Source organism: Anguilla rostrata, chromosome 10 (genome assembly GCF_018555375.3).
Source record: "Anguilla rostrata isolate EN2019 chromosome 10, ASM1855537v3, whole genome shotgun sequence".
In the NCBI taxonomy this organism is placed as follows: Eukaryota; Metazoa; Chordata; class Actinopteri; order Anguilliformes; family Anguillidae; genus Anguilla; species Anguilla rostrata.
The window spans coordinates 25,153,384-25,177,433 of record NC_057942.1 but is presented as its reverse complement, the minus strand read 5'-3'; the positions used below and the strand labels follow the sequence as shown (position 1 = coordinate 25,177,433).

General features: G+C 38.4%; 1 protein-coding gene across 5 annotated transcripts in view; it reads right to left on the bottom strand.

Annotated features, from left to right (window-relative positions):
- The window catches only part of slc8b1 (solute carrier family 8 member B1), a 56,517-nt gene that overhangs the window by 12,950 nt on the left and 19,517 nt on the right, over positions 1-24,050 (bottom strand). For 3 of the 5 annotated variants that reach the window (XM_064297691.1, XM_064297693.1, XM_064297692.1), the window contains 8 exons: positions 18,190-18,247; positions 14,661-14,766; positions 12,426-12,593; positions 11,707-11,823; positions 5,693-5,755; positions 4,617-4,747; positions 299-440; positions 19-140 (listed from right to left, as the gene is read on the bottom strand). In XM_064297691.1, the coding sequence (XP_064153761.1) occupies positions 19-140; positions 299-440; positions 4,617-4,747; positions 5,693-5,755; positions 11,707-11,823; positions 12,426-12,593; positions 14,661-14,766; positions 18,190-18,247 (907 nt within the window). The remainder of the gene's footprint in view (positions 1-18; positions 141-298; positions 441-4,616; positions 4,748-5,692; positions 5,756-11,706; positions 11,824-12,425; positions 12,594-14,660; positions 14,767-18,189; positions 18,248-24,050) is intronic. The other 2 variants (XM_064297694.1, XM_064297695.1) reach the window with 2 other exon arrangements.

Here is a 24,050-nt window from a genome sequence, read left to right as displayed (position 1 = left end):
GGTAAAGTGGGCCCTTACAAAGTGATACCGCGGTGGCTGCTCATTGGTGGTAGTGCAGAAGACGATGGCAGAGAGGAAGAGACCAGTAATCAGAGTCAGCGCCCACACTGGAAACTCCCCCTCTATGTAGAGCAGCCCATCTGCAAGGATACAGTAACTGTTACCAAATGTCTGCTGTGGCACGTCATTTCAGATTGGCATTAATGCTTCTCCCCATAAAGGACTGGCCACCAGGCATTCTAGTATGGCAGTCCGACACACAAACACACAGGTTTCAAAGTCTCAAAATGCTTCTTACATTTCCCAGAGAGAAAGGTCAGCACACACACTAATGGCCCAGTGACAAGGTGCAAGCAATTCAGTGGGCGTTTCCAGTTGCGGTCATCCTTGTCAGGGTCAACCACTGGTACAGTGAGCAGCATGAGCACCTCCAGTGGGAGCTGATGGATGAAGGACAGAATTTCTGGACATTTACTCAGCATTAGGCCCACAGAAGGCCCACAAACAATCGATCAGTGAACTGGAAAACATTTACCCTGTATTTCTTATTATCCCTTATCCTCAAGGTGTCAGCACTCTAACAACAGTAATCCGTGAACACTGATAAGAAGTCAAAAGAACAAGACCAATAATACAATTAATTATTATTTGAAGAGCTTGCTGGTACCGACCAATCTTATCCACACCAGTGTGGGGATTTTTTTTCTAGCCAAACACTAAAACACCCGATTCAAGTAATCAAAGTCTTAATTGAAGACAGTGGGCTCTATTTTCCGACTGGTGCATGGTGTGTTTGTGAGCTGTCGCACTAGCATAATGCTATTTTGATGCACCTCATTTTGGAATCGAAGTGGGAGGGGGGCAGTCAATATCGCATGACACAGTGCAAGTTTGGCAGCGTATCAGAATTTCAACGTGGCACTGTCATAGGATGCCTCCTTTCCAACAAGTCAGTTCTTCAAATTTCTGCCCTGCTAGAGCTGCCCTGGTCAACTGGAAGTGCTGTTATTGTGAAGTAAAAAAATTCTAGGGGCAACAACATCTCAGCTACGAAGCAGTAGGCCGCACAAGCTCACAGAACAGGACTGCCTAGTGCTGAAGCACACAGCATGTAAAAATCGTCTGTCCTCAGTTGGAACACTCACTAACGAGTTCCAGACTGCCTCTGGAAGCAATGTCAGCACAAGAACTGTTCTTCGAGAGCCTATGATCACCATTGTCAAATAGCAGCTGGAGTGGTGTAAAGCACAGTGCCATTGGACTCTGAAGCTGTGGAAATGTCTTCTCTGAAGTGATGAATCATGCTTCATCAACTGGCAGTCTGATGGACGAATCTGGGATTTTTTTTTTCAAATGCCAAGAGAACGTTGCCTTCCTGCTAAATGCATAGTGCCAACTGAAAAGTTTGGTGGAAGAGGAATAATGGACAGGCCCATTTTTCATGGTTTGGGCTAGGCCCAACTTTGTGGCATCAGTTTGGGGAAGGCTCTTTCCTTTTTCAGCATGACAATGCCCCTGTGCACAAAGCAAAGTCCATAAAAAAGGGTTTGCCGGTGTGGGCAGAACTTGACTGGCCCGCACACCTTTGGGAAGAATTGGAATGCCAACTGAGAGCAAGGCTTTGCCGCCCAACATTAGTGCCCAGACCTTACTAATGCTCTTGTGGCAGAATGGAAGCGAATCCCTGCAGCCATGTTCCAAAATCTAGTGGAAAGCCTTCCCAGAAGAGTGGAGACTGTTATGGCAGTAAAGTTGGGATCAACTCCATATTAATGCCCATGGTTTTGGAATGAGATGTTCAACAACATAAGGGTGAAAACTTTAAAATCAGATTGAACATGGCATTTGAACATTGATTTATCAAAAGAAAAGTTATTTTTGGCGTTTATACTTTATTTCATATTACTGATGGTCATAGAACGTTATTACCACTCATAGTCAAAATGATATTTAGGCGAGAACCCCAAGAATTGTAATAATTTTAACTTTTTACTGAAATATTGGCAAATTGGCAAAAGTGATAAGCCCAACTCTGCACCTCCCACAAAAGAACATCTTGGGAGAAGCATCTAATTAGTACATCATTATCCTTGTCTTCAATTGCAGAGGAAATTGGCAGCATGCCCTGTACAATGCACATGGCTCTTAAAGGGTTCCAGACTGCCTCTGGAAGCAATGTCAGCACAAGAACTGTTCTTCGAGAGCCTATGATCACCATTGTCAAATAGCAGCTGGAGTGGTGTAAAGCACAGTGCCATTGGACTCTGAAGCTGTGGAAATGTCTTCTCTGAAGTGATGAATCATGCTTCATCAACTGGCAGTCTGATGGACGAATCTGGGATTTTTTTTTTCAAATGCCAAGAGAACGTTGCTAAATGCATAGTGCCAACTGAAAAGTTTGGTGGAAGAGGAATAATGGACAGGCCCATTTTTCATGGTTTGGGCTAGGCCCAACTTTGTGGCATCAGTTTGGGGAAGGCTCTTTCCTTTTTCAGCATGACAATGCCCCTGTGCACAAAGCAAAGTCCATAAAAAAGGGTTTGCCGGTGTGGGCAGAACTTGACTGGCCCGCACACCTTTGGGAAGAATTGGAATGCCAACTGAGAGCAAGGCTTTGCCGCCCAACATTAGTGCCCAGACCTTACTAATGCTCTTGTGGCAGAATGGAAGCGAATCCCTGCAGCCATGTTCCAAAATCTAGTGGAAAGCCTTCCCAGAAGAGTGGAGACTGTTATGGCAGTAAAGTTGGGATCAACTCCATATTAATGCCCATGGTTTTGGAATGAGATGTTCAACAACATAAGGGTGAAAACTTTAAAATCAGATTGAACATGGCATTTGAACATTGATTTATCAAAAGAAAAGTTATTTTTGGCGTTTATACTTTATTTCATATTACTGATGGTCATAGAACGTTATTACCACTCATAGTCAAAATGATATTTAGGCGAGAACCCCAAGAATTGTAATAATTTTAACTTTTTACTGAAATACCTAGAATTAATGTCATTAAAAGCTGTGAAATTGCACTACAAAGAGCATACACTTGTCTGACACAACAAATCACATTGTTTGATGTGATAAAAAACGGTTTGTGTACAACTTAAACAAATGTTGAAATAGATGTTACGAATGTGAACTCTGTGCGGGACAGTTTTAACAGAAGTAACGAAAAATAACTGCACTTTATATATCTGCAGTATTTATGGGACAAAACTCTATTGGTTCTAAAGAGCATACTGTGTATGGATCTTTAAACCAGCATCCAAGGTCATGTTTTTTCCCGTTTATTGCCAAAAATGGTACGCATGTGGGCGTCGATGAGTTGTAGTTTCGTCATGTTTTAAATATAATTATTTTGTCAAGTAGCCAGGTCAATAGGTAAGAGTAAAGAAAACTTTTTCAGCCAATCTTTATTTTCAGTATGCTTTACATCATTTGTAGGCCAGTTACTAATCATGCGTGAGGGTTTCTTCTTCTGTACTCTTCTGTATGTATGCTCTATTTACACAACTCATCCAATCCTGCTTAGTTCAGCTAAGCCATACCATTATAATTTTTCTTTCTTTCAGCAACAGCAAGTCAATCCTTTGAGAACACCTAGTCACTCCCTTGGTTTTATCTTGTTTAATAAAACTTCCAAGACACTGCTGTCATTATTTCTTAGTTACAGAACATTTAAGCAATTTCAAAACAGGTTTAATGGGAAATTAAAACTAACCCATAATAAATGTTCTAATGCTGAAGGAAAAAAATTCTAACTTGTTTATGAAATTCGTTTGAACTCAGTTTTTTATAAGAAAAGTGATAAGCCCAACTCTGCACCTCCCACAAAAGAACATCTTGGGAGAAACATCTAATTAGTACATCATTATCCTTGTCTTCAATTGCAGAGGAAATTGGCAGCATGCCCTGTACAATGCACATGGCTCTTAAAGGGAGTAAAAAGAGGTCATTTGATTGGCTATGAACAAATGCAGCTGCACCACACCCACTGATAATATATGCAGTATAACCCCACCTTGTTTTCAGATGGACCATGCGCTACACCTATGCACTGCTCACCTTTGGTCCCAAAAATTGCAACAATCACAATCCAGTGCATCAAACGCAGCACCACTGATTACACCCATGCACCGTGCGACATTGATTCTGGAAAATAGAGCCCTATGACTACTCATTAAGTTGAATCAGGTACCATAGTACTAGGCAAGAAGGAAAGCTCACACTAAAATGTGCCGTTGGATAATATTAGCCAACCCTGTAAGTGATCGAATAATTGACAAAGCACCACAGTACAGATAGCTCAACTAGTGGCTTCCGTATTGACTGGTTGGTGTTCAAGGACAGAACTAAAAAAGAAGTCAAAGCCCAAATTATATCAGATGAAAGGTTGACCAATTCAAATTAAGAGATTATCACATAGTTTGTACCAAGAAATAACTTTGTTCTACAGAAAGTAATGAGGATGTCCAATAATCAATAAAAGCATTTACTGGCTACCATATCTGTCACAGTCCCACAAAGTTTCAATTATTCGAAATAAAGCATATGGGCATGGGCAAACAACTCAAAATGAGATTTTCTAAAAAATGTATGGAAATATGCTTTTTAACCTTTATCATCTTAACGGCTTTCCAAAATCTGGGCATTCTCCTCCACTTTCTACTGTCAATGGGGTTGAGGGAGCTGAGGAAGATCTGAGTAGTAGTCATTGTGTAGGGAAGCAAGGGCTGGTACTCACTCTCTGAAACACAGAAACGTATGCATGAACGAGTAAGTATCAGCTCACTGCAACTAATAAATTACTGGATTAAGAAGCAGATGCAAGTACCTTAACTTTCAGTGTCACTGCCTATAGCTTGATATAACTGATAGCTTGACCACAGAGGAAACCTTTGCCCAGGAGTAGTATATAAACTCAAGTATAAACTCAAAATTTTTATTATGAAGTACTCACCTAATTCTTAATTTATTACTGAAAGTACATGTCATTGTCATGATTATGTCTTTATTTGATGACTTTTTGTTTTGCTTTATCTTTTGGTATACAAAGGGAAACGTGCAATGGTTCAGAGAGACTCGTCAACAGTTTTAAGATGCTAAAAATACACAAAGAACTCAGGATATCTGCACCCTGTAGTCACTCGCCTACACACTAGTGTCGCAGCAGGATACAGAATTGTATTTATGCAGGCTACACAAGCCAGAGGCATGTCTGCATCCACAAAGATAGATAGTGATCCGTATAGAGCCACACAACTGGCAGAAGCAGTCTCCTGCTTCCATGCATAATTGTTAGGACAGAGGAAAGGTTAAAACATTATTTTAGAGTCAGATAATCGAGATATCATTTAGTTAATCCGATTCCAGTAGCACCGGGTAAGACTACACATTCTTTCGCCACTCTGCTGCTTGGTGTCAAAGGGGGTTCCTACAGTTGGCAACCTCAACGTGATAAGTTCTGGCTTCTTACAGCTGGTGACCTCAATGCTGTTTGAAGTAGCTGAGGAGTTTTGTACAGTTGATGACCTTGACGTGATAAGTTTTGGCCACTTACAGTTGGTAACCTTGACACTGTTGGCTGTATTTCATGGGTTTCTTACATAAAGGTAAACTTATATCAGTGATGGCAGAGTAGACAGGAGTAACGATATAGGTTGTTATATCCATAGTTATCTATGGAGGGTACCGTAGTCTTGGATGCTCCCACTGGGGTAACTGGGGTTCTCATCATCCGAGTCGGACCTAAAGTCTGTCGACAGAAATTGTATCCTTAATATCAGTTTTGCAATAGTCAGTCTTAACCAGAATAATACATAGTCTCATGTACAAGATCCAACCATTCGACTGGGGTATTCATTATAGTGAGTCATTCCAGTCGACAGGAAGAGTGCTTTCAGGTTTGATCAGGAACTGTATTTGTGCATCTTTAGAAATACAAACATGTTTGTAAAATGAACAGCTCAAATAGCAGTTTTTGACATCAGCCCAGACCAAATAAGGTAATCATGTGCATGCTTACAAAATGCTGTATTGTCACCAAAATACACCATTACAGCTGAATTGAAAAATAATGAAATGATCAGAGGCCAAATCTACAGTCATACTTCCTAAATGTTCACTCTGGCTGTGTCCCAAAACAAAGTCAGCTGCCTTAGAAGGCAGCATTTGAAGGATGCATTTTCACTATTTTTCACACTTGTCCTTCGTAGGCATGTCCCAAACCGAAGTCACCAAAAAATGCGTCTTTTTAAGGTGCCTTATTTAGATTAAATTTAAAGGCAGTGTCTGATGCATCCTTCAGCTGGAAGGCTATCCCATAGGTCTTTGCGATTTCCTCAGACTTCTCACTTCCGTTAAATTAATGGCGGCTCAAGACAACGAAGCGGTGGTGGGGGAGTGTGTTTACAAATGTGAGTATACAGTGAACTCGATTATTTGTTGTAGTTATAAAAGAACATTTAATTATTTATTGCACTGGAATAATGTATTTGATGTTTTTAAGCATCTGTGAGCTCTCCCTGAAGTAGCCAGCTAACTTGTTAGCAATTACATTACTTACTGTCCAATAGAACAAGACAGATGAACATAACAGTAACTTGGTTATCTATCGAACAAAGGTTAAGTTTTTTTACAGCAAACATGTTAATTTGGTTAGAAAGGAAAAAAGTAACTGAACTAATGGATAGTTATGTAGTTGGTTGAACGTTAAACTAATTTTGTTTTACCTTCAGGGACAAAGGAGGCTACAACAGCCTTTATAAAGGCTCGCGAGGATTGCAAGAAGTTGTTCACTGGCCAAAAAAATAGCGTGCAAACTGGTTGGCTGTAAGTCAACTTCAACTAATAAGCAGTGCATTTTGCGGTGGTACTACACTCGCTTGCTCTTCATCCTTATTTACATTTTTGCAGGACTCTGTTGGAAAACCAGGAAGCTCTAAAAAAAGCAATTAAAAAAAAAACAAGGTAATGATTTTTCATTTAGTTTATAGAAAATGTTGCCACATTAATAAAACTTAACACTTGATGAATATTTTTACATCTTTAAAGAGAGCTGGCAGATTAGAATTCTAATGTTATGATTGTATTTGACAATCAGCCATATAAAAAGGTACTAGGATGATAGAAACATTATTTGCGTAATGAAACTGGTACTTAATTGTAGATGCTGTACATTTTAGGAATTGAAATATCCTCAGTCGGTGAGTGGGACCGATAATGGAGAGGTCACTGCAGGTAGCTGGCCTCGGTTCATCCTAATGAATGAGGTATTAGGACAGAGACATTCCATCGCTCCTCCTGTCCTAATTTCCTCCATTCCTGAGGAGAAGCCAGTGCCATCTTCTGTGGTGACCTCTCCGGTCTCAAACAGACCAAGCAGAAAGAGGCGGGGGGACATCCTTCAGTGACTGAAGGATGATGCAGAGAGGGAGCAAGAGAGAGAAGAAAGGAGGGTGAGAGTAGTGGAAGAAAGGAGCCAGAGATTGTTCTCTCTTTTAGAAAAACTAATTTATAAAATATAATAAATTAAATTGTATTAACTCTTCAATTGACTCCTCATTTATTTATATTGCTATAGTTGCTATAGACATTTTAAATTACTGACAGCAGTTGTAATTTGATACAATTCATAGTTACTGTAGTGATGCAGCAGATTTCTAAGTTGTGTGTAAATAACTGCAATAGAAGTAGTTGCATAAATTATATTTATTTGCAAATATAATCTAACACCAATTCTAATCTAATCAAATATAGTCCAGCATTAATTATTTACATACTTTAAAAACATGTTGATACTGTGATGACATTTTTGATTAAAAAATTAGTCAAAATATTATTTTCTTAGTTTAATTAACCTTTTAATAAGCTTATTCATACATTTTCCGAGTATTAAAACAGAATTAATAATTAGAAAGTGAACACATTTAAAAAAGGAGCTGCAATAAAAGGGCTTTGAAATATTTAAACATTTTAAATTGTAAATCTATAACTTTACATTAAACTGATTAGACTACAAATTTTTAGAAATGGTCATTTACTTGTAAACAAATATGATCTATAAGAACATTTCCATTGACCGCCCCATGTGCCACTTCAACCTCAACATCCCTCTCTTCCCTTTCTTCTTGGTCTGACTCTTCTTGTCTTTCTTCAGCTGGGAAGATGTCCCCCACACCCAGGTAGATGTTATGAAGGGTTGCACATGCAGCAATCACTTCCAGGGCAAAGGTCGGATGGATTTCAAGGGCTTTGAGGAAGATGTCTCTCCACCTTGTCTTCATGATTCCAAAAGCTCGCTCAATGACACAGTGAGCTTTGGAATGCAGCCGATTAAACTTTGCTTGATCGTTGCTCCTCACCGGCTTTTTGTAAGGGGTGATGAGAACAATTGGGTTGTCCAGGCATGGGTACCCTCCATCTCCTAGCAAGAATCAACCACAGCTTGCTATGTCGCAAAACCCGTGCGTCATGCAGAGCCGGGGAAACCAACATGAATGTCCACATAATTACCTTCATGGTCACACACTGCTTGCATTTGTATTAATGCACATTTCTATTTTTATAGCATTGGGCTTCAGGCTCTCCAGGGGCTTTGCTTCACACGTGGCAACCATCCACGGCACCTACAGCATTGCGGAAAGCTGGTGGTTGCCAAGGTGAGCAAACCGCACTCTGATTGTTTCCAGCTCTTCCTCCGTACTTGGAAGCCTTACAACACTCTAGAGTACTGCCTTCAGCTCACCGGCCGCTTTGTGGATTACCCTGTGGACTGTTGAGCGGGGCATATCAAAAGCCCTTGACAGCACCTGGAAGGAGGTCCCACAAGCCAACCAAAAAGTGAATGCTAGTGTCTCCAGCCATGATGTTCTTCCTGGTCCAGGAGGAGGAGCAACACCTCAAGTGATTTTATGCTAAGCCTGAAGTCACGTCTGGTGTCTTGCGCTACATCCAGAAACACCTGGAGTAGGGGTACAGACCTGTTGAGGCAGCAGTAAGTCCTCAGGCCATCCTCCTGTTGAGATGGTAAAATTGAATTGAAGGACTATAACTACTGTTAGCTTGTAAACTGTATTATAAAAAATAAATTCGTATTTATTGCAGCTGTTTTACTTGTTAATTTAATTTAGAAATGTATTATAAATAGTTTGTATTGACCAATTGTAACTGTTTAACTGTAATATACCTTTAAAAATGTAATATAATGTAAATGTAAATAAATGTAATTCTGTAGTCAAAAAGTGATACTGATGCAATTAATACTTTCTCAATTCAGTCTGGTCTTATTGCAGAGTGCAGTTGATAATTCCAGGTACTAAGATGTTATTTTGCCGATAGTTTACTATATAAAAAAATATCTGTATTACGGAAAAAATAGTAAATACAGTGGGCTCCAGAATTATTGGCACCCTTGATAAATATGCACAAACAATGCTAAAAAAAATGCTAAACAAAAAAATATAGTTATTGACATCAGCTTTATTTTCCAAAATGTGTAAACTAGTGTGCTTGATTAATGATTCATTAGAATCAACCAAAGTCTTAAATTTTTTAAATAAAAAAAATATTTCCCCAAAAACCAAGTTCCACAATTATTGGCACCCCTGGTTTAATACTTTGTGAAAACACCCCTGGCAAATACGACAGCCATGAGTCTTTTCCTATAATTTGTGAAAAGGTCAGAGAACACATTTGGAGGGATTTTTGACCATTGCTCCATGTAGAACTTTTCAGAATCATTAATATCTTTGGGTTTGCGCTTATGGACCCCCCCTCAGTTCAGACCACAGGTTTTTGATGTAATTTAAGTCTGGAGTCTGAGATGGTCATTGGAAAACATGGATGTTGATTTCACTTAAGCATTTCTGTTTAGATTTTGATGTATGCTTGGAGTCATTGTCCTGCCGGACAATCTACCTATGACTAAGTCCTAGCTTCTTAGCAGAGACAACTAAATTTTCTGCCAGAATGTCCTGGTACTTTGTTGAATTCATTGTGCCATCGATCTAAAATAGTGCCCCAGGACCACTGCCAGCAAAACATCTCCAAAATATCAATGAGCCACCTCCATATTTGACCGTAGGTATGAGGTGCTTCTCCTGTATGCATTCCTCTTTTGCCACCAAACATGTTGATGGTGTGTATGGCCAAAACGGGCAATTTTGGTCTCATCTGACAATAGCACTCTCTTCCAGTCATAATTCCAATGAGGTTTGGCAAGCTCCAGATTCTTGGTTTTGTTATTGTGCTCAGTAAGGGCTGTCTTCGTGCCACCCTTCCAAAGAGTTAGTTGGTATGGAGGTGCCATTTTATGTTTTTTTTAGACTTGTTGACCGCAAGAAACAAACCAATCTCTGCAATTCTTAAACAGTGATCCTTGGGAAATTAATGGCCTCTCTCACTAGCTTCCTCACTGTCCGTGGGGACACCATGCACTTACTTTCTCTTCCTGGCAAATTTGCAACCATTCCACATGTTTTACATTTTTTTATTATTGCCCTTACAGTGCTAAGTGGTATGTTTAACCGTTTATGTCTTTTTTTGCACCCATTACCAAACTTGACAGTAAATTACCATCGGTCTCTTCTGAATTGACAGTTACTTGGCTTTTCCTATGCTGATGGATGACAAAGGGGATTTTCTATGCTTGTTACCTCATTTTTGTTCTCTAGTGAAACTGGAAGTGATGGAATGACACAATATAGTTCCTTTAGACTGAGATTAACTAAATTAAGTAAAAATGTATTGCCAATTTCATTTTGTTTGATTTTACTTACAATAATTATTAAGGGTGCCAATAAATATGGCACCTATGGTTTTCAGAAAAAATTAGATTACTTAAAAAAACACTGAAGCATGAGAGTAAATGTACTGAAATAAAAGTATATAGTTCTCCCATATGTTTGAACATAACATATAGATTATTATTTGTGTCATTTATCATATGCAACCTTTTTTCTTCATTTTTATTAAGGGTGCCAATAATTCTGGAGCCCACTGTAGATAACCATGAACAGAAAAAATTGACAATCTTTTTTTCCCAGTTTAATTAATTCAGAGTAAAACCAGCCAGCTAGCTAACGTTATAGCTAACTGTTGCTGGAAGTAACAACATACCTGCTCGTATTTGGCAACTAGCATTTTAAGTCGCCGGATCCTCCTTCTCGTCCTCAGTAGTCGTCAGTGCTCGGCATTATAATATTCCTCATTAATTAAATTGAGAATTATACAAATCACAGTTATAATGACTAAATCAAAGCTTGTGGATGGGTCTCTCAGTTGGAAAGTGAACGCCCTCAACTGTAATCGCGGTAATTACAACAACAGTAAACGCTGATCTCATGAACTCTCTGTGACGTCATCCTGCAAAGTGCGTCCCAAATTCCTTGCCTTTCGAGATTGCTTTACCGTTAATGCCTGCAGAGGGAGCTGCCTTCTAAGGCTGCAGGCACCGAGGCAGCTGACTTCGTACTGGGACACAGTCTATGTGTTGCAAGTACTGTACGATGAGAGTAGTGAAGAAGTGAAATACACAAACACAACACTGCTGATCACTTTGAAGCTTCAACTTGCTTGTATCAGAGTAATATTAACAGCTACCAAAAATCAGTGTCAAATTTTAATCCTATTCAACTGGTTTACTACTAACAAAATTCCAGCGCAACTAACTGAGTATCCATGTCTCTTGATTCCATGGGGTCTTACCAGGGGTTTGGGTCGAACCACTCTGCAAAGACCCATGCAAGGAATGTTTCTGCCGACTGTAAATGTAGGCACTGATGATGACCGTTAAGACATATACCACATACAAGCCAATGTATCCTGTAGGCAAAACCAAAGTCAGTATTAATTATTTTGTTAATGAGCATTTAGTTGGTACATACAGGTCATATAAAGCTGTACTCTTAACATCTCATTCCTCATTTATATTTTCTCCCTAGGAGAACTGGCGCATCTGGTGCATGTTGACAGCAAATGTTAAAATGATCAGAGGTGCGGTGCGGTGGGGAAAACCATGTAGTGCAATGGGAATAACCTGACAACCAAATAGCTCCTAATGGGATGCTACTGTATGTCACCTCTTCTTGGAAGAATGGAAAATTCTGAATTGATCTGCTATTATTTAACAATTGCTGTTTCAAAGGTCTCCTAGCCACAGACACTAGCACAGTGAGGATTCAATACTATAGACATTGGTGCAAATCACTTCACTAATCTGAAGTGCATCGGCTGATTGTGCCACACACACACAAAAAAAACTAAAGCTGTAATTTTTGATGGGGAAATTCAAATTGATATTTTCCTCTTAGGAACAGTGTCCATCTCACCAATGAATTAAATGAATAATATATGGTAACCTTGATATACCACAGGAGGATCTTAGGAGGAGGCTGAAAGGTATAAATAGAGGCCCTTAAGCTTACCCAGAGCCTCCAGTAGTGTTATCTGATGCTTGTAGAGGATGACAAAGGTCCAAAAGACAGCAGCCATGTAGAATATGACATCTCGCAGAAAGGGGCGGGAGGCCACTGTGAATGGCTTCACCAGAGCGACACATCCTGCTACTACAGTGGTGACAAAGATTCCTGCTCCTGGATGACAAGAACAACAAGAATACATCATCAGTGTCAAAGAAGCTGAAAAGCTGTACCCAAAATGGCGCTTCAGAAAACAGGAAAGAAGCAATTACAGAAGTACAAGACAAGCCATTCAAAGTGGTACATCATTATAATGTCCTTCCTTTTTCTGAGGGCTCTCTGCCAGGCACATTCCTGTTTCTGTCGCTTAAAAACAATTTCTTCAGTAGATGAGAGTATAAGCTTTCTAATGATGCATAACATGTCTAATTTTGCTTTTGGAATGGCGTTTTTTAGGTTAGCGTAACCAAAATTTGTTTTGTCATCGCATTCACTTACGCATTCACTTTGTGGTAGCAGTGAAAGATGCTGCACCTAACGACACTTTGTCAACGGTTTTTCGTAATTTCTCGGAAAATGCTATTATTATAGAGTTCTGAGCATAGCTAAGCCATATGTTTGCTGATAGACCTAGCTGACATCGTTTTCTAGAGGAAGACAGAAGCGGATAGAACCATATCACTGATTTACTGTCTCTGTCTATCTAATGAAAACAGATAAGATTTCATCATTGCTATGTAAGTATTACTGCTCAAAATATTTTGGTTATATATATTATTTTTGAAATTGAGTGTCTTTAAATAGGTTAGTGGTATTTTATTATGAGGATATTTCATTTTTTGCTTCATAGATCTTTAGTAGTTCTACATATCCACCCTTAGATTTTATGAACTTGTGGTCAAGAAGTTTTTCATCCAGCACATGTATACTTCAACCTGCTGTATATATGCAATCTCTTAATTTTGGATTTTTTGCCAAGACAATTGCATTTGTGGCACTTTATTTCTTCCAAATTTATGAATATAAACTAATCTAATAAGGTAAATGGTACAAATGTCGTGCTTCATTTAAGCCATTTTTAAAGTCTCTGTGGTGTCCATATCTGGAGTTATAAAGCTTTAAACAGGGTACCTGCTAAATGGGCAAGGATTGGCCAGATTTGGTATGTGTGATAAGGGGTTAATACATGTCAGTTGCTTCATTCACAATTGCTAAAAATGCTCTCTGTACCAGCTAACAACATCAAGCCAGCGTTTGCTACAGCACACAACTCTGCTTGCCTGCACTGATGCACCCCACATTATAACAGAGGCTAGTACTGGCTACGAGCCAATTCTTATTCACAGCGGCTATATTTAAAATGAGTTAGAATACAGCTATTTCTCACCTCATTTTCATTATTAGAAGATTTTAGTAACATTTATTGGTGAAATGAGAAAACAAAAAAATTAATTGTGAGCTTGTCCCGTCTCGTCTGCCATCGCGCAATGAATGGTGGGATATTAGGTTTGTTCTTGTTGGGCAAGGATGCATCGGATGCAGACTTGATATTTGAGGGGAATCAAGACCACTTCCGAGATTATTAACCGTTCTAACTTCTATGTGTTCTTGCTTTTGGAACAGGACTTGGGCCGTTAAATATGATGTCACACGAGTTCACAAGACTGCAAGAATGTACAAGCACAGACATTGAGAAACACCCTTTATCTACTGTGTTTTTACTCAGCTCTAACCTCATCATAAATAATCCTTTGTAAACTAATACCATGGTTACCACTATAAAACCTCTCTGTGATCAAATTTCAAAAAGAAATAAAACAAGCATGTATCAACACAAGACAGAAAGGAGGCAATATACAGGACTGCTGAAATTATGGCAAACCAATTCAGCCATTTTTCCAAGGAAATATGACAAGGCATTTAACAAGGGCTGTGTCCAAGTCCGATCTACTGCATTTTTGTCCTGTGTACTACCATCATACATCATAATTATGGGAACAAAATGTTTGTTTACTTCCTAAAATGTATGGTCCTGAAAATACTTGGCAAAAACCCAGAAATAAGTATATCACCAGGGGATTTTAAGTACAATACATTTAGAGAAAACTTTGCCTAATGAACAACTTTCTCATCCAGGGTACTCAACAAGCATGCTCAATAGAATGGAAGGTTACTGATTCGTACATAGCCAAGGACCTCTATTCAGAAAGAATAGACACTCAGAACATATAAAAACCTCACCGAAAAGAGCTCCTACAGCCAAGCCTGCAGTATGGGGCCGTGAGAATGCCACCATTGCACTGAATACATCTGGTGCCCCATTCCCAAGAGCAAGGAATGTCACCCCCTAAATCAGGAGTCAAAGAAAGCAGGAGAGGCATGTTGGGGAAATGATGTGTGTGCTCATAATGTGAATGAACAGTGTTAATATTATAACTAATATTCATAAATGATGGTTCATGGTACACACATTGGCATGCAAAAGTTAGGCACCCTGAGTGAAATTCCATGTTTTGTTTATTATCTAAGTGAAACAACCTCTAAAGATAAGAACCTCTGCAGAGAACTTAAATATGACATATTTCTGTAAATTTTGTATGCACGATTCAGCACTTTTTTCTTGAATTTAAAAGACTGAAAAAATTAAAACGGCAAATGTGGCATGTGCAAAAGCTTGGGCATGCAGTCAGTCAGAACTTAGTAACATCTTCTCTGGCATAAAGCTTAGCTTCCAAACATAGTCACATGATACACCGTTTGAAAGTCCTAAAACTCATGGTTCTATCTCTATAAACTATTTTACAATGCCAATGTTTCAGTGACAATGAAATGTAATTTGTAATGTGGGGTGGCAGTACAAGCTTGGGCAGTCCTGAACTTCTTTGCACTTTAGAAATCCACAGACGAAACGAATCACGACAAAGTCAGTATGTTTGTCTCAAAAAGAATCCAGTAAACAAAATCCAAAGTCATTTTTAGTCCCAATAAACATTCTAACTTGGAGAAACCTTGATAGAATGTCCGTTGTTTAATTAGAAATTTTCCATAGGAAATATCATTGTTGTCCGCTTCACCATTGCAAGCACACTGAAAGGATTGTGTACAAAATAATGTTATCTTCGGTTTGTATAGATTCTGATTCTCTGGAACAAATCTAGCCCACCAATAAGCTTCTCTGACCAGCACTGGTCAAGTAGTCCCTCAGCATAGTCAATGGGACCCACGATGACTCAACATGGACAATACAACTTCTGCCCAGTACACTGCCAGCCAGTGGAACACTATTATAGTGATGACAGAAGCATTTTAGATTATGAAATTACGTTTCTAACGGTATATCAGTTGTTAGGCATGCATGAAAAGACACACAGTGTTTCTCAAGTGTAAACAAGCCATACTTTCTTCAGTGTGCATGCTGAAAATGTTATGCATGAGTCTCAACATGAGACCTTACATGCCTACAAAGGTTGTTTTAGAACAAAAATTTATTTTTCAATGTTTAAGCCTAAACAGAAGATTTTGTATTTAGAGGCCCTGAAAGAAATACGTCTTGAGTGTATAGTTCTGAGGAGGATGGTGAAAACAGCTTTGACTCCGCAACAGAAAGCATTTCCAATGAAGGACTTTATCCGATTTTATATCAGCGAGCATCTAAATACATTCTCAAAATATTTTCATTATTATTCAGTCCTCTTATAAATAAGGATTAGGCACACTGAATAATCATAAAAATATTTTGAGAATATTGAGAATAGAGAATATTTTGAGAATATGTTGACAGGGTGAAGTATTTGTCAGACCTTAATCAATGGACCTCAATCAATGGATTAGTAAAATAATGCAATGTATTTATTTTCTACAATTTTCCAGACCTGCTGCTGCCAGAGGTTGCAAGGGAGAGGGAGGTGGGGGGGAAGGAGAGGAAGTGGGAGGAACATACTCTTTCCATGAGCATACAGCATACAATATATTGAATTTTACACCTCTAAAGGCCCATAATGCAATTTGGTTAGTGTCCCTTTGGAGTCTCCTGCCCAGACATAGCTCAGAAAAAGCAATGTAGAACGCTCATTTTGGTGGTATTGTCATGCACATTGAACCAGGATTTGTCCAGCATTGTGGCTGCATTGTGTTTTCAAGCTCACCAGGAACATCTGTACCCGCTCAAAAAAAATAAAAATAAATCAATTTAAAAAATCATTTTAGGTGAGAAAAAATCTTCCACTTCTGTTACTTTGTTTCAGCAAAATTTAGAATTGTGACTCTTGGAAAACAAAATTACAAGGCTTGCGGTTCAGAAGATACCAGGATTATGTGTGTAGCCAAAAGGGTTAGTAACCATTTTATTAACCATTTTATTTTTGGAATTTCATTTTCAGGCATGTGTTTAAGAAATGGTGTGATACAAAATTGGTTAAGTAAGTAGCTCATGGTTGATCTTTTGATATGTTTCGTATCACTGTCTAAATATACAACCATTTTACAGCTTCAATTTCTTCACTGACTCTGGGACATTAGCTTCACGAATTTGGAGATATTTCGTTGAATCCATTCTTTCTTCCAGCCGCACCTTTTTCCTCTGCCACTGGCTGCCACATATTTACAAAGTATAATAGGTCCACTCTCATGCTTAATAGTTGGCAAGGTGTTCTTTTCTTCAAATGCTTTCCCTGATTTTCTCCAAATGCATCTTTGGCGGTTGTGGGCAAAGAGTTCAATTTTTGTTCATGAGTCCACAGCACTTCCAAAAAGTTCCCAAATTCTCTGGCTTATCAAATTGTTGTGCTGCATACTTCAGACATGAGATGAGTTCACAGGAAAGGTTTCCTTCAGATAACTCTGCCATGCAGATAATTTTTGTGTAAGCAATACTGCACCGTGGACTGGGGCACCACTACTCTGCTGTCAGCTGAAACTTTCAGTAGGACATTTGCAGTGATATGTCATTTTTGTGTTGAATACCTGACCAATCTATGAGCAGTTCTATCCGAGATTTTTCTCACTTCTTCAGATTTTGCCTTGATTTCAGCAGTTCCCTTTAACTTCCTTTTCTTAATGATGTTTCTGACAGTGGAAAATCCAAGCTGAAAGCTAGTTATGTAAGTTGCTCTGGATAAGAGCGTCGGCTAAATGCCTGTAATATAATGTAATGCAATGAAAGTGTTTAGAAACCTTATAACCTTCCCCTGCTTTGTCAATTATCTTTATTTTCAAATCTTCAGTCAGCTGCTCTGAGAGGTTAGAGGAGCACTCTGAGAGGTTGGAAGCGTCAGAGTATTTAATAAGCTCTAGAATTTTCTGCTTTGCTCTGGTTTCATTTAAGGTCTAACAAGTTAATCAAGTTTTAAGACCTTAAAAACATTAAATGATCATCTGGAAGGGTGCCAAAATGTTTGCACATGCCACATTCACTGTTTCATTTATTGTTTTAGCAAATAAGGAGTAATCACGCATTCAAATTTGCAGAAACATGAGTTTGTACCCTGTAGAGGTTGTGTCAACTTATTTTCACTCAGAGTTTCAAAAAAAATTTGCAATATGACCAGAGGACAAAACATTTGTATAGCACTGTACGCTAGATGACAGTACAGTTGTTCTATAAAATGAAGAGCTTTGTTCCTTTACAGACAAGCTGGTCTGTTTTGTATGCTGTAAAACTGAATAAGCACACTTTGCTACATTTTCCAGATGGCCAAATGTCTTATTAGTTTAGTGGGTTTAAAAGCATATATATGGTCAATAATTGTTGGGGTATTTCTGTGAAGGATACAGCCACATTGTGGGTCAAGCGCAGTGTGGTGGAGATGGCAGACAAATTTGGACAAAAGCTGTGGAAAAAGAACAGAGACAGGACCAGTTAACTGCAAAAATAACTACAACAATAAATATAGCTGCAAAGCAGCAATTCCGGGGTCCAAGCAGCTGGGCCAACATTACGCTGGAATCAGCCAACTGCGAACCAGGCTTAATTGCCCGATCGGTGCCCGACCTCGCTAATGATCTTCTGACTGAATGGAAGCAAATCCCTGCTCCAACATGTAATGTAAAACCTTCCCAGAGGAGTGGAGGTTGTTATAGCAGCAAAGGCTGGACCAACTCCATATTAATGGCCATAATTTTGGATGAGATGTTGGATGCCAGATGTCCACATACTTTCGGCCATGAAGTGTCAAAACATGTTTCAAGGCCAAAGACTAAGTCTGGAATGCATCAGATTAAGAATTAGTGCAGTCACCTAGCATCATATGCATATTTACATATACTGAAATATGATTGCTGTCCTTCTGCCATCTTTGAACATTGAAACTTTGATAGACCGGTGCAGATTTAATCACTTTGGTCCATCACGAAGAGAGCATGCTTTGCGGGATTTAAGAATGTGACAGACGCATTAGGCCTACTAAATAATAAAACAGGGTTGGGGTACTGTGTGTCTGTTTTTATTTCATCACAGTTTATTTTGGTACAACATGGAAATCGTAAATATTATAATTTTTTTAAACGGGAAAAGCAAAAGAACTGCCAAAAATGACAATAATCAATGGCAATTGTAAACTGTATTCCTGATGCTAGAGCGACATAATGGCAAATCTGAAATTGCTGGCTAAGGGAAAACATAAACAAATTTTCTCAAATTGTTATTCATGCCGGTACTAAAAACATCCGTATGAGGCAATCAGAGGTCACGAAAAGTAATTTTGAATCTGAGTGTTTGATGGCAAAAACGATGTGCCAGTCAGTAACTTGCTCCGCGCCCTACCCTATTCAGTGCAGTGATGAAATATATAGCAAATTACTGTTGTTAAATCACTGGTTAGCCAAGTGGTGTGCATCAAACTTTAATTGGCAAAGTTTTTGGGGAAGAGATGGTGTTCATCCATCCTGTGAAGGCACCGCCCTTATATCTAGAAGGATAGCCTCTAGTTTCAATTCTTGAAATTGACTATTCAGAGTCAAGGCCTGGTCACACACAATCTGCCCTACACAGATGATCCTCTTAAATCAGCATTTGTGAATCCATCAGCTTCACTCAAAATGTTGTCTGTCCCACACATTATTGGGGTCATACTTTAGATATGGTCTTAAGTTTTGGTGTTGATGTCAGTGATGTTGTAATCCACCCACACAACCCTATTTTGTCTGACCATTTCCTTATAACACTACACCTACAGTTGGCACACCCCATAACATCTGAACCTAAGATGTACTTAGGTCACACTATTGCTACCACTGCTACAAACTTCATTGATACAATTCCCGAATACTTTGACTTTGATTTTTCAGCTTCCTCCCTGTCTATTGATAATCTATTAGAGCGATTGGCTATTGCACTACGTAAAACCCTTGATGTAGTTGCTCCATTAAAAAGTAAAAACGTTATTGAGAAAAGTTTTTGACCCTAAATTATACATGTCCTGGATATGAAACTCCTTGACCTGGACATTAAAGCATTTTATTCATTTCTGGAGAGATTTTGGATATGTTTCTGGACCCCTAGATTTTTTAGACCACTGTACTGACGGAGAGTTTGTAATTCTCACTTGAAAATGATGCAACAGTGAGTTTCTTGAGTCAAAACAGTGTATTTGTAGTGAAATACGTGAATATGTTGTGATTTACAGCAATGCATAATTTAGACATTTTGGATAGATTTGGAGACACTGCTTAGTTTTTGCTGCATAAATCTATAGTAGTTCTACATATCCAGCCTTAGATTTTATGAACTTGTGGTCAAAACGTTTTTAACCCAGCACATGTATAGTTTAGCCTGCTGTGTATATGCAATCTCTCAGTATTTCATTGCAAACTAAAAAAGTGCAAATTTATTTTTGATTTTTTGTCTAGACAATTGCATTTGTGGCACCTTATTTCTTCCAAAATTATGAATATAAACGAATCTGTGTTATTATTGTAAATTTCAAGTCTCTGTTGTATTCACATCTGGAGCTTTAAATAGGGTACCCCCTAAATGGGCAAGGATTGGCAAGATTTGGCATGTGCACTAAGGGGTTAAATGCTTTTTGTCCATTATAAAGCATATACATGTGCATCTTATGAATGTTTGAGATGAAACATTGATATCAGATTACAAAATAATGCAAAAACATTGTCACACAATATGGTACAGTACCTAAATGTGTAAGCATTAACTCTTGTATGTTTTTCAGTACTCTACAGTATTTAATGTTTTCTTGTATGGGGATGGGATGACATTAAAACAATATTCAACCGTCCACAATTTTTTGGCAATGTTCCAGCTCACGTCACATCTGGTGTTTCAAACACAAACCCTACTAAGCTACCAACTGAACTACTTATGTTACAGTGTGAAACGTGCTCATTATAAAATACCACTAACCTATTTAAAGACACTCAATTTCAAAAATAACGTATATAACTGAAATATTTTGAGCAGCAACACTTACAGAGACAGAAAATCAAAGCTGTCATTCTCCTCTCCACAAACGGATTGTCCAAGACAATATATGACCACTCAGCCTCGAAAGGGACATCTCTACACGTAAAACCAATGGTAAGGTTGTACATTTATTCCATATTTAGTCCCATATATTGACAGTAGAATGACATAGTATTATTGTATAAAAATTCCTTGTTTATTTCAGTGTTCAGTGAGCAGCGTTTTTCACAGCTGTACTGGCATACCTTTGGCTATTGTTGGCTTTATCTTGCTGCTATGACCGAATACAAATATTTAGTGGTGAAAGAATGTTTTTATAAATGCACAGATAGACACTACCGTCCAATGTGTTGTGGGTGGGGGGTGTAGTTGCAGATGAGACTGCAGGGAGGGGGTGTTTGGTTAATGGACGACGGGTACAACGGTGGCGATTGGAAACTCTGTCTTACTTGTCCTGAATCATCTACTAATATAGCTAGAACACAGAGTTTGTGTTTTCAACTCAAAGTTTGGTTGCAGGAGAACTGAATGTCAACAATCTAGGCACGTCGGCGTGCAGACCACTAGGGGGCTTGCGCAAAGAGGTTAACATAGAATTCACGTTACCTACCTCCCATTACGACTTCCTTGCAAAATTTGCACAATTTGAATGATTTTTAAAGACTGATATTGTAGCCTACCTATTCAGTCATCTGATTGCAACCTACTGAGTCTACTGGTTAGTAGGTACCCACTGAATGATTTGAATAGGTTGATTTATTAAAGACAGGGCATCATTAAAAGGAATGATATTTTCTGTATCAGGTGGACTTGTTGACTGTGCTAAATAGACTTTCTAAATGAAAGTACATGGCGAAGGTTATTGTTTTGGTACAATTGTGTGGGGGGAGGGGGAGGGGAGGGGAGTTTAACGGTTTCCAATATTTGGGGGGTTATAGAAACATTATAGGTTATAGATTATAAGTAACAAAACACAACATAACATAATATAATGGGAATAATGGGACAGGCCATTCAGCCCAATGATGCTTGCCATTTTCCTAACTAAATTAGTGCTCTGATTACCTACAGACTAGATAGTATCTAACACTGTATAAAGCCTAGTCTTGAAAATCCCCAGTTTCTACCTCTATCACGTGACCTGGCAGGCTATTCCACACATTGACTATTCTGCCTGAAAAAATGGAATCTACCTTTTGTTAATTTCCATTTATGTCCCCTCGTTCTACTAACAGAACTCAACCTGAAGAATCTCTTATAGTTCACTTTGTTGATCCCCTTTATGAATTTAAAAACCCCAATGAAATCACCCCTGAGTCTCCTTTTACGAAGCATGAAGATGTTAAGCATCTTAAGTCTTTCCTTTTATATAGCTTTTATCTATCATCCCAGGAATTAATTTTGTTGCTCTTCTTTGAACTTTTTCCAGAGTCTCTATATCTTTCGTGTAGTAAGGTACCCTACAGAACAGAGCCTAGAACATGAAAGACTTTTATCAACCATTATTCCCAAGTTTTTTTCAAACTGAGCATGTTCCAATTTTGTTCCTTTCATAAAGTAATCCTGCCTAATGTTTTTTATTTCCCACATGCAGAACTTTACATTTGGCTATACTAAATTTCATTTGCAGAGTTTCAGCCCACTTCTGGATTTCCCTTAGGATGTTGCCATTTCCAAGGAAAACTTCCAACTTGTCTCTAATATTAGATGGGACAGACAACATATTTTACATATGATGCAAGTCAAACTTACAGGCTTGTATTTTCCTGGATCAGTACGTCCCCTTTCTTATATATTAGTATTATATTACCTCGCTTCCAGTCCACAGGAATTGCTCCAGTTTCTAAGGACTGTTTAAAAATACCTGCCAGTGGTTTAAAAATGCTCTCAGCTAACTCTTTGAGTACTCTTGGGTATATGCCATCAGGACCTGCTTTCTTGTTTGTGTTTAGTTGAAGTAATTTATGCAGTACTTCTTTATCCTCTATTTTTCAATATCTGATAAGACATATACTGAATATGTCTTCCAGTCTATTAGTAACCTCTTCTCTAGAAAATCTCTCAACAAAATGACTATTTAAGGCATCAGCAATATCTTTACTCTTAGAAAGCAATGCTCCTCCTTCATTCCTGATGCACCTGATATCCTCTCTGATTTTCCATTTCCTACTACAGTATTGAAAGAAACATTTATGATTACTTTTTTCATCATGGTCAATTTGCCTTTCAAACAGCCTCTTGCCTTCCCGTAGTTCTTTTTTAACCTTATCACACATATTACAATATTCAGCCTTATTAATATTTGTGCTGTCATAGTTATATGTCTAATACAGTTTTGTTTTTTCTCAAACTCTCCCATATGGCTTTGTTCATCCACTGGGGGGAGAGCTTCTTCAACTTACTTTTCCTTACCTTTGGAATTAATTTATGATGCGCCTCAAGAATAACCCTTTTGAACCTACGCCACTTTTCATTCACAGTCTTGCAGATAAGAAGTTTTACCAAGTCAATATTACATAAATGTTTTCACATCTTGTTGAAATTGGCTCATCTAAAATTAAAAATTCTGTCCATAGAGGAGGCCTTGTTAATTTGCCATAATACATCAAATCTAACTGCAGAATGATCGCTAGTCCCAAGTGGCTCAATTACCTCTATGCTACAAATTCTGTCTGGATCATTACATCGCACCAAATCCTGAAATGATTTCCCTCTTGTGGGCTGATAGACATATTGTGCCAAAAAAGGTCACTTATAACATCTAAAAATTCTTCCTCATTTTTTCCTTGTCCTATCATCATTTCCCAATTAATAGGAGGGTAATTGAAGTCACCCATAATAGTCTCACAATCCTGACAAGCTTGTTTTATTTTTCCAAAGAGCGTTGAGTTCACACTACTGTCTAAAGCCGGCAACCAGTAACACACTCCAACCATAAGGCCCTTTTCATGTTCCCCTATGAGCTTTATCCAAATACCCTCATTAGGCATGACCTGGTCGATTTCTGGAATTTTCTGCACATTAACATATTCTTTTACATAGAGAGCTACACCACCACCTCTCTTACTGGATCTATCCTTCCTAATGAGTTTGTACCCTTCTATATTATATTCATCCCCATCCTCATCTCCAAACCATGTCTTTGTAATCCCAACTGTCATAACCTCCCCTATATATAGCAGCCTCAAGTTCCAAAATTTAAAAAAAATACT